This window comes from Octopus bimaculoides, chromosome 14, assembly GCF_001194135.2.
Source record: "Octopus bimaculoides isolate UCB-OBI-ISO-001 chromosome 14, ASM119413v2, whole genome shotgun sequence".
NCBI classification, from domain to species: domain Eukaryota; kingdom Metazoa; phylum Mollusca; class Cephalopoda; order Octopoda; family Octopodidae; genus Octopus; species Octopus bimaculoides.
In genome coordinates, this window is record NC_068994.1 from 44,965,252 (window position 1) to 44,977,484 (window position 12,233).

General features: G+C 36.7%; 1 protein-coding gene across 6 annotated transcripts in view; it reads left to right on the plus strand.

Moving 5' to 3' along the window:
- LOC106884280 (glycerol-3-phosphate acyltransferase 1, mitochondrial) overlaps positions 1-12,233 on the plus strand; it is a 72,938-nt gene that overhangs the window by 38,234 nt on the left and 22,471 nt on the right. For 5 of the 6 annotated variants that reach the window (XM_014935572.2, XM_014935574.2, XM_052972831.1 and 2 more), the window contains exons 2-3: positions 7,663-7,939; positions 11,937-12,050. In XM_014935572.2, the coding sequence (XP_014791058.1) occupies positions 7,663-7,939; positions 11,937-12,050 (391 nt within the window). The remainder of the gene's footprint in view (positions 1-7,662; positions 7,940-11,936; positions 12,051-12,233) is intronic. The other variant, XM_014935576.2, reaches the window with a different exon arrangement.

Below are 12,233 nucleotides of genomic sequence, written 5' to 3' on the forward strand. Positions count from 1 at the left end.
GGCAGAGTGAATTGTGTCATAGTGCTGTTTTTCTCACAGACAGCGCCCAGCTGACCCTACTATACTGTGTAGTCGATAAAATCAAAAACAAACAATGTGCATGTGCAAAATTAAAAATATAAAATGGTGACAGTTTACCCATCACACTCTGTTTAGTGGAAAATAAAGATGGACACAAGCATATGTTTTACCATTGCAATGGTGAAACGTATGTAGTAACTAATAATTAATCTTTGTGTTTGTCTTAATTTTCCCACACATATACTCTGTATATCATATTAGTAACACTACTAAGTACAGTGTCCAACCAACCACTATATGGGAAGCTGATAGGATAATGACAATCTACATGGAGTTCTAACTCCTACAGAAGTACTTAGTTGTACATCTAACTCAGTAGTTCTCAACCAGGGTCCATGTGGCCCTTGGCGGGGGGTGGGCATGTAAGATTTTGTTGTTAAGATTTATCAGCAGTAAATTGCTTTTACTTCTACAATATTCAAAATATTTCAATATTTTTTTTTTTTATAATTCCTAGTAATATTCAATTATAAAAATGTAATATAAGTCTTTGAAACTTCGAATGGTTTTGAGGGTCCATCTGATTAAAATGGGAATGTAAGGGGTCCATAGTTAAAAAAAAAAAAATGTTGAGAAACACTGATCTAACTGCACACACACACACACGCAATTCCAGTCGATCAGTCACTGGAACTAGCTCGTTGCTGACGTTGCAGTCTAAGTGGCTGATTATTCTACAGACGTGTGTAGGCTTGAAGTAATCCTTTGGATGAATCAGGGTAATAAGGCTTGGATGCTTGAAATTACAGTCACAAAGTTTCTGTCTATCCAATTTCATTCACAAGTTTTGGGTCAACTTGAGATTATATTGAAAAAAACACTTGTTCAGTGTGTTGTGCTGAAGGATTGAACCTGAAACTTCATGAAGGTCTTGTGAATATTTCGGCCATGTCTGCAACAAGATATTTACAAGTATGCATGTATGCACACATTCATTCATACATATGTATTATGTGAGGGTGCATAGCCTAATGGTTGGTGTGTTGCAAGACGAGACATACACACATACACATGGCAACTTTGGTTGGCCTGGGGCTATAGTAGAAGATAATTACTCAAGGTACCATACAGTGGGACTGAACCCCAAACCATTTGGTCCAGAAGTGAATTTCTTAATCACACAGCCATGCCTACACTTATACATTAAATACACATTTACATTCCTGATTCCCATAATACTTCTGCATCAGGCCAAACTGAATATTAATAAATATTAATCTCATTAGCGTCACCACAATATATTATACTAAAATCAGACATGGGTAACAGTGTATGTAGCAGAGACAACATTGATTTTATACTAAATAAATTATAAGAATATATTAGTTGAACCTAACAAAAATCTTTCAAAATCCTAGTAAAAAGGTATGTTTATATAAGCATGATTTTGCATAAGCTATAAATAAAAAGAATTAAAAGTCGTAAAGACCTACATATAGTTAGAATGTTGTCAATTGCCCATACCTGTTATAAAAGGTATTGATGTTATTGTATCTGTTGATATCTAAACGCTTCTACTCCCTGTCTGTATACCTTTAAAAATTATATTGTGCATCCTAAGAGTTAAGGTCAGTGAGGAATAAATCTGTTCTGCCACCCTGTTGCAGGTTACAACTTCTTCATAATCTCTTAATTATGCAGCTGACAGCTGAGAGTGAACTAGAGCAATGGTGAGTTAAGAGTGTTTGCTCTCTACACTGATTCATTGATAGTTGATATTTTCCTGAAATGATGCCAGTCGTCTCATCTTTTAAAGGTAGCACCCATTCTAGTATGTCCACATTCCGATGGTGTTTTAATTTTTGCCTTTCATCTTTCCAGAGTGGATAAAATGTATATCAGTCAATTACTGTGATTGATATAATCAACTGTAAAACACCCCCCTCTCTTTCTCTCTCTCTCTCTCTCTCTCACCCTTCTCTGTATCTGATTGTTATAATAAACTGTAGGGTTAGGGTACTCTGTTTGTCTCTCTCTTCCCCTCCCTCTCTCTCTTCCCATCTCTCCCCTGCTCCCCCTCCCCCCTCTCTCTCAATTTGAGCCAGTGTTAGAAATCAATATGTTCTTAATAAATGGCAATGCTGCTACAGCAGCAAAAATAGTACTATGTAAGACTAAATAACTTTAATTTTATATATATATATATATATATATATAAAAACAATATATGAGTATATGCATATATATGTACATGTATGTACATACCTTCATCTACATGTACATATAGGTACATATCTGGGTACATGACGTTGCAAAAGAACATGGACAAAATGATAAACAAGGTACAACAAACAAGCAGGCCACATAGAGAACATATCCTTCATCAGCTGCCACCATTAAAACACTGGCGTTTCGAAGAGTATATATAGGAGTGGCTGTGTGGTAAGTAGCTTGAATGATTCAGTCAAACAGATTCATTCACATTACTTTTTTTTTGTTTGTTTTTAAAGTTTGGTACTTATTCTGTCAGTCTTTTATTTTTGCCAAACCATTAAAGTTTTGGGGGTATAAACAAACCAACACCAGTTAAGTGGTGGAGACTAATGCAAAGACACACACACACACAACATATATATAGAGATGCTGCACTTTCACACAGTATCTGTACTAAATTCACTCACAAGGTATTGATCAGCCCAAGGTTATAGTAGTAGATACTTGCCCCAGGTACTGTGCAGTGGGTTTGAACCTGCAACCATGTGGTTGCAGAGTGTGCTTCCTAACCACACAGCTATACTCTTTCTACTTAGCTTTGTACTGTGCTTATACTATTTCTACTTAGCTTTGTATATATTTTATCTCCTTGTGCCAATACAAAGCAGTCAGTTTTCTTAACTAAAATTTGCTTTCAATCCAAAGTTGATTTTTTTTTTTTTTTTTAAATAATTAGAATTTTTTTCAGTTTTATTTTCAAAATAATGAAATATTATTCTCTGTGGTAAATGTTCTAAACTTGAGAGAAATGGGTTAAAATTGAACACGCCCTTGTAATATAATAAACTGCAATAAATTATTTTATTGTTAACGGTTAATCCTGCATTACAACTGATGCTGTGGAATATTAGTTTAAATAAAATGGGATAATAATATACTAAATATATATTTATGGGTTAACATCTTGGTTATGCTGATGTTTGTTCAAAAAAGTTAAACTATATTTGTCTTTATCTTTTACTTGTTTCAGCCATTTGACTGCGGCCATGCTGGGGTACCACTTCAAAGGGTTTTAGTCTAATAAATCAACCCCCCAGGACATTTTTTAAAGCCTAGTACTTATTCTATCTCTTTTGCCTAACTGCTACATTACAGGGATGTAAACACACCAACACTGGTGTCAAGCAGTGGTCAAGGACAAAGGCAGTCACAAAGACACACACACATACACACACACACACACACACACACACACACATATATATATGGTTTGACAAGAGCTGGTGAACCAGAGGATTGCTCCAAGCTCCACCGTCTGCTTTGGCATGGTTTCTTTGACAGGATACCCTTCCTAATGCTAATCACTTTATAGAGTGCACTAGGTGCTTTTTTTACATGGTACCAGTACCAGTGAGGTTACCAAGTAACTCACAAAACAAAACAAGACTCCCTTAACTAAGGTGTGTTGAGGGCGATTGTATTGGGGGAGTTGGTTTCATACTCGATGATAAGAGGTTAAAATATGATAGAGGGACAGAAACAGGTGTATTAGTGTAGATGAAGTACAAGGCTACTCCAGCTGGGAAAAAAGAAATGAGAGAGAGAGAGAGAGAGAGAGAGTGAGAAAGAGAGGAAAGATGTGAGAAAAGTGCAACACTTGAACTGTACAGTCCTGAAACACACAATATCACAAGAAACATACTAACCTTGCTGACATTCATGTTGAAAGAAGTAAAGGATTCTCTAATGTTAAGAGTCCCTCATATTACAGGGAGATGTATATAAGTGAAGTGGCACAGAGAATTGGACAAGGTGAGAAGTTTACAAGAGTGCGAAAGAAGAGTGGAAGATGAGGAGAGTGAATATGAGTGGAGGAGGAGTTGTTTGGAAGAAGAGTTGTGGCAGGGGTGATGTTAGGAAGAATAACATATAGATGTAACAATAATATACTCTTCGGCCCCAACTCCCAAACATTGATTCTTTGTGATCGGTGCAAAGAAATCAGTTTTAATAATATTTCAAAAGATGTATAAACCTTATATGAATATAATCACTATGGGAATGTATGTGTATACAGCTGTATCTGCATACACTTAGGCATACATCCATATATATATATATATATGTATGGCATATACCTAAGTGTATATAATTATGTGATTGTGCGGCTGTATTTGTGTGTGTGTGTATTGATGTGATTCTATGTGTATTTGTGTGCAGATGTATATGTGTGTTGTGCATGTGTAGCTATGTATACTGTGTTTGTTTTTGGGTGTATTTATTTATTTGAGACTATGTATGATACATGTATGAGAAAATGTAGTAGACATGTGGGTGTTTATTCCAAGTCATTCAAGATTGATTAGCTTAGCTTCCTCTTGTCGACTGTGTTTTAGCACTCTGTTTCCATGGTAACAGAAGCAAAGACTACAATTTCGCTTCTCACTCACTCCCAGCCCTCCTTAACCCATTATATTGAAATTTCTTTCTGTTCAAGGAGATTGATTGGAGGGCAAACAAAATTAAAAGTAAGACACTAGGATCTGAGGAAACTAGTAATGATATGTGTCTACAAATAGTAATACAAATAGGTCACACAACACAATAGGTTTTTTATGTTGTGAGGAAGAAGAGAAAGAAGTTTAATGTTTCCAGCAGAGCCCTTTGTCCAAGAGAAATGGACTTTAATTAAGTACAACAATGTGAGCATTATGATTATTTAAAGGTAGCAGAGAGGGGAAATCGGTAGAGAAATTGTACAGTTGTGTTCTAGATATTAAATCTTACCTGAGTTGCCATTGCCTTTCATCTTTTCGGAGTCGATAAACTCAAGTACAGGTAGGTATAGGATTGATAAAAGCAAGTACAATTCAAGTACTGAGTAAATTAAGGCACCAGTCAAGTACTGGGGAGGTGTGGATCCAATAAAATAAAGTACCTATCAAGTACTGGACTTGATAATAAAAAAAAAAGTCCCAGTTAGTTATTGGGTAAAATAAAGTAAAATAAAATACCAATGGTTGATGAAATGAAGTAACAGTCAAGCATTGGGGTTGATTTAATCGAATGTACCTTCTGCCAAATGTGTGGTCTTAGGCCAGTGTTACAAATTTTTATTAAATATTCCTGACTAAACTGGTGCATGTGCTTGTCTAATTGCTATTGGTCGAGTAGCCCATCCCACTCAAAAGGTCCCTGAATTAGGGTTGCTTAAGGATGTTGAACGAAACACCCATGTTTCCAGAGGTGAATTATCCAAACCCCAAAGAATTCCACTCCACACATGACTATGATGCTCCCCCACTACTTCTGCTCATGATCAGAGATGCATATATCGTCAGCCACTAAGGGACATGCTCAACTGGTTAAGGTCAAACAACTGACAAGAAAATCTGTGGTATTGAGCAGAATATTTGCTATAACGATATTTTATACGAAGACAAAACAATGTACATGATAACACTTCCAATCAATTAAGATCAGAAGCCATGAGAGCCACTGCCTGGTACAGCATCAGGGCATTTATTTTTATTATTAATATGGTGATGGATTGGTAAAATCATTAGAGCATCGAGAAAATGCATTGTGGCATTTGTTCTATCTCTATGGTCTGTGTTCAATTCCCACCAAGGTCAACTTTGCCTGCTTTTCATCCCTCAGGTCGTACATAGTTCAGTAGTGGGGGTTGGGTTTGATATAATCATCTAAATCCCTCCTCCAACGTTTGAGGAACATCATTATTTAATGGTCGAGTAATAGAAAATGATAGATTTGCAGATATAAATGTCTCATAGTACTTTGTCCTTCTCTTCTGATTTTGATCAAAATATGTACCAATCATGTGACCATACATCTTAACTAAAATTTGTCACTCATTGCTAGGTATCATCATCATCATCATCATCATCATCATCATCATCATCATCATCATCATGATTATTAGTATTTGTGTTTGTTATTATTATTCTTTTTTTAAACTGATGTATGCTATGTATACGTCATTTCTTTCATTTATACTATATACTGTGTATACTTTCTACATTTTATTTCATCATTCCATACCATGTAAATCACCACGTTTTATGTCTGTCTTTGTATTGTCGCCCCTCATCCTTTGCCCTGATGCTAAATAAAAGAAATTATTATTATCATCATCATCATCATCATCATTATTATTAAGAAGATAATGAGCTGGCAGAATTGTTAGCATGTTGGATGAAATGCTTAGAGGCATTTCTTCCGGCTCTTTACTTTCTAGGTTCAAATTCTGCTAAGCTTGAGTTTTCCTTTTCATCCTTTCGGGGTTGATGAAATAAGTACCATTTGAACACCAAGGTTGATGTAATTGACTAGCTCCACCCCCACCCAAACTTTTAGCCACATGCCTATAAAAGAAAGAATTATTATTATTATTATTATTATTAAGGTGACAAGCTGGCAGAATCGTTAGCATGTCATAAGGTGGCATGCTGGCAGAAACGTTAGCGCGCCGGACGAAATGCTTAGCGATATTTCGTCTGCCGTTATGTTCTGAGTTCAAATTTCACCGAGGTCGACTTTGCCTTTCATCCTTTCAGAATCAATGAAATTAAGTACCAGTTACGCACTGGAGTCGATGTAATCGACTTGATCCCTTTGTCTGTCCTTGTTTGTCCCCTCTGTGTTTAGCCCCTTGTGGGCAATAAAGAAATAAGAATCGTTAGCATGTCAGGCAAAATGCTTAGCGGCATTTCGTCGATCTTTATGTTCTGAGTTCAAATTCTGTTGAGTTCGACTTTACCTTTCATCCTTTTGAGGTTAGGACCAGTTGAGTATTGGGGTCAATGTAATCGACTTACCCCTCCCCCAAAATTTCAGGCCTTGTACCTTTAGTGGAAAGGATTATTATTATTATTATGGTGAGTTGGCAGAATCATTAGCGAGTTGGACAAAATGCTTAGTGGCATTTCTTCCTACTCTTCGCTTTCTAGGTTCAAATTCTGCCAAGGTCAGCTCTGCCTTTCAGGGTAGATAAAACGAGTACTAGTCAAGTACTGGAGCGGATGAAATTAACTAGCTCCATCTCCCAAAATTTCAGACCCTCAGCTAGAATGAAAAGAGGGGTTATTATTATTATTATTATTATTATTATTATTATTATTAGGGCAGTGAGCTAGCAGAGTCATTAGCATGCCAGGCAAAATGCTTTGCAGCATTTCGTCCATCTTTACATTCTGAGTTCAAATTCCACCAAGGCTGACTTTATCTGTCAACCACCTTTTGAGGTTGATAAACTAAGTAAGTACCAGTTGAACTCTGGGGTAGAGGTAATCAACGTAGCCTTTCCCCAGTAATTGCTGGTCTTATACCTAAATTTGAAATTATTATTATTATTTGCATTCTCACCAGCTTCTTTTTTTTTTTTTCTCACACTTCTCTTCTTTATAGCATCTGTGCACGCATCATGTCATCTGCGAACATACATACCCATAATTATCTCACAGGAGATACCTGGGACAATGAATGCTTTACTTCTAAGGGCCAGAGAAAGTACTCTGACAAGCACATGAACAGAACCAACAGACAGAAATCCCAAAACAATCGCCTCTCTAACACAGATGCCAAGATCATTGAGCAAGGTAAACAACGGTGGCAGGAAAAATGCAATTCGCTCGTAACATCCCGCACGCAGAAGAAAAAAGAAACTAAACCTCAAACCGTTAATGTGAGTCCTAGCTAAATCCCACATCACCATGTTCTGTTTGTTTTTTTTATTTTAATTTTATTTATTTGTTCATTCCTTTATTTATACATGTATTTAGTAATTTATGATTATTATTATTATTATTATTTAAATTCCGCTGAGGTCAACTTTGCCTTTCATCCTTTTAGGGGTCAATAAATTAAGTACCAGTGAAACACTGGGGTCAATGTAATTGACTAGACCTCTTCCCCAAAATTTCAGGCCTTGTGCCTTTAGTAGAAAGGATTATTATTATTATTATTATTATTATTATTATTATTATTATTATTATTATTCTGAGTTTAAATTCTGCTGAGGTCAACTTTGTCTTTCATCCTTTTGGAGTTGATAAAATAAGTACCAGTTGAACGCTGGGGTTTATGTAATTGACTAGTCCCCTTCCCCCAAATTTCAGGCCTTGTGCCTATAATAGAAAGGATTATATTACATTCTCCTTAGACGGCCAGCTGGCAGAAGCGTTAGCACGCCGGGCGAAATGCTTAGTGGTATTATTGTCCATCTTTATGTTCTGAGTTCAAATTGCACCAAGGTCGACTTTGCCTTTCACCCTTTCGGGGTTGATAAGTACCAGTGAAACACTGGGGTCGATGTAATCAACTCATCCCCTCCCCCCAAATGGCTGCTCTTGTGGCAAAATTTGAAACCATTATCATTATTATTATTATTATTAGCTGGCAAAATCGTTACCACCCTGTGCAAAATGCTTAGCAGCATTTTGTCTGTCTTTGCATTCTGAGTTCAAATTCTGCCACAGTTGACTTTGCCTTTCATCCTTTCAGGGTTGATTAAATAAGTACCAGTAGAGCAATGGAGTCAATGTAATCGACTGAACCCCCTCCCCCAAATTTCAGGCCTTGTGTCTATAGTTGAAAGGATTATTATTATAATGAGCTGGCAGAATTGTTAGCATTTTGGACAAAAATGCTTAGCAGCATTTCTACTGGTTTTACAGTCTTAGTTCAAAAAAGCATTAACACACTGGAAGAAATGTTTAGTGATATTTCACCCATTGCTATGTTCTGAGTTCATATTCTCCCGAGGTCGACTTTACCTTTCTACCTTTCGGGGTCAATGACATAAGTGCCAGTTGAGGACTGGGGTCAGTGTGATTGACTAGCCTCCTCCCCACAAATTCAGGCCTTGTGCCTACAGCAGAAAGGATTATTATTATTATTATAAAGTTTGGTACTTATTCTGTAGGTCTCTTTTGTCAAACCACTAAGTTACGATGACATCAATAAACCAACACTGGTTGTCAAGTAGTTGTGGTAGACAATCACTTTACATCCAGTCCACACTGTAAAAGTGGTTGATATTTGGAAGGGCATAAAGCCATAAAACCCATTCCAAAGCAAACCTCACTGGTGCTGGTGCCACATAAAAAGCACCCACTCTGTAAAGTGGTTAGTATTAGGAAGGGCATCCAGCTGTAAAAATCATGCCAAAAGAGACCTCGCTGGTGCTGGTACCACATGCAAATCACCCAGTCCACTCTGTAAAGTGGTTGACATTAGGAAGGGCATCCAGCAAATGAACCATACCTCACCAGTGCTGGTACCATGTAAAAAGCATCCAGTCCACTCTGCAAAGAGGTTGGCGTTAGGAAGGGCATCCAGCCATAAAAAGTATGCCAAACAGACTTTGCTGGTGCTGCTGTCATGTAATAAGCATTCAGTTTATTCTGTAAAGTGTTTGGCATAAGGAAAGGCTTCCAGCTGTAAAAACCATGACAAAACAGACATTGGAGCTTGGTGCAGTCCTCTGGCTTGCCAGCTCCTGTCAAACCATCCAACTCATGCCAGCATGGAAGATGGACATTAAATGATGATGATGATGATGATGATGATGTACACGGATTCCTCACAGTTTCTGTCTAGCAAATTCACTCACAAGGCATTGGTTAGCCTGAAGCTGTTGTAACTATTACCCAAGGTGCCACACAGTAGGATTGAACTTGAAGTCATGTGGTCGCAACCCATGCTTTAACCTACAGCCATGTCTGAAAGGGAAAATGACAAGTTGGTCATAATTGGAGTGTCTTTGATCATAACCTGAGATGGAGCAAAACATCACCACTGGAGACTACTTGGTTCCAACTTGGAACTTTCAGTTTCTTTACCTTTTAACAAGTTCTAATTTTATACTGAAAAATTCAGTCTGGAATTCTTTTTATTTATTTAGTTAATTGTTTATTCTATTTCATTGTATATGTATTTGTTTCCTTTCTTTTGTAATATTTTTTCATTTCTAATCAGTAAAAGATTCAGTAGTTTTCATTTTTCTCTTCCTACGTTATACTTTTATTCATTTAATCAATTTTACTTGAGGCTCAATATAATGTCCTTTGAGAGGTTTCAACAGTTTTCTATCTTATCCTGTACATTTCTGGTACCTATTTGAAATAGAAATTTACTTGAGCAAACAAGAGGGACTCAACACAGATGACCGGCCAGATTCCTCTCACAATGAAAGAGAAAATATATTGGACAGTTCCCCAGATAATACAGTTCTATATTTAAGAGATGAGGAATTATGTACATTATTTACATTTGACGGATATTTGTCCTCATCTTAACCTCTACACCATATGCCCATGGGCATATGGCCTAAATAATAATAATAATAATAATTAATTCGTTTTATTGGCTACAAGGGCTAATATAAATCAAAAACATGTAAGGACAAAGACAGGACGAAGGTTACATAGGGTTTTGTCTGAAAAGTAGAAAAAAATGTTTGTGTAAACAGAGGAAAAAACGGAGAAAGATATAACAATTAAAACTCCCAATAGGGGGAAACAACATTGAAAAATACCTTAGGAATGAGAACCTAGGTTCGAAATTTCCCCAAAACACCTGATGAAGGCTGGAGGGTATATCATCCGAAACATTGTGGTAACAACGAACAAAACGAGGATAAATATCTGTCAAATGTAAATAATGTGGTTCCCCGGATATATGAAAAAATCGGATGACCATAACTGGATTGTTTTTGACCATTGATCCACTCATCTTGGAATGACCTTGGATTCAACAACAACAACAACACTAAATGCATACAGGAACGTAATGAAATTGGAAAAGCGACAAGGTGTATAAGTAATCATATAATGGAAAGAACATTGGTCTTATGGAACTGTCTTAATTCTTGTAAACCAGTTTTGTGTTGATTCGTGATTCTTAGAGCAGCTCCTCATAAGATTTATTTTCCTTACTTTCCTTTCTTTTGTAACTAGCAACGTATTAAAATGGTTGCTTGGGGCTTGTTTTATTGTTGATGTCTTACTGCCTTATTGAGAGTGACTTATGATAATAATAATAATAATAATAATAATAATAATCATCTTCATCTTCATTGTTTAACGTCTGCTTTCCATGCTAGCATGGGTTGGACGATTTGACTGAGGACTGGCGAACCAGATGGCTGCACCAGGCACCAATCTGATCTGGCAGAGTTTCTACAGCTGAATGCCCTTCCTAACGCCAACCACTCCGAGATTTTAGTGGGTGCTTTTACGTGCCAACCCTTCTTACTATAGGCACAAGATCTGAAATTCGGGGAATGGGGCTAGTTGATTATATTGACTCCAGTGTTTCACTGGTACTTAATTTATCGACCCCCAAAAGGATGAAAGGCAAAGTCAACCTCGGTAGCATTTGAACTCAGAACATAAAGACAGGTGAGACGCCACTAAGTTGATCACTGGTATTGATGTAATTGACTTAACCCTCCCCCCTAAATTGCTGGCCTTGTGTCAAAATTTGAAAGCAATATATAATATTTACATCATGTATGTTGCCTCATGCACTCATACTCCTTGTGTTTGTTTGTGTGTGTGTGTGAAAATTCACTCATGAAATATATGTGCCAATAGCATAATCATTTATAATTGCCATCACTACCATTAGATGTATTCTGATGCGATGCACTATAATGTAATTTATTATTTCCTTTACAGTTGAATGTTGACTTCTTAGCAAACTTCAAGATAGCCCCTGTCGTAAAAGCTGACCAGCTTGTGTCATACCGAACCTTTATGGGGTTTACTTGTCCTTGCTTCCCAGAAAGTCGGGTGTGTATTCCTTTACCATATATTGTGGCAGTAGCATTCATACCGCTTATATATGTGTGTGTGTGTGTATGTATATGTGTGTATGTATGTATATATGTATGTATAATATGTATGTATGTATAATATGTGTATATATATAAATGTATATATATATGTATGTATGTGTGTGTGGATATATATATA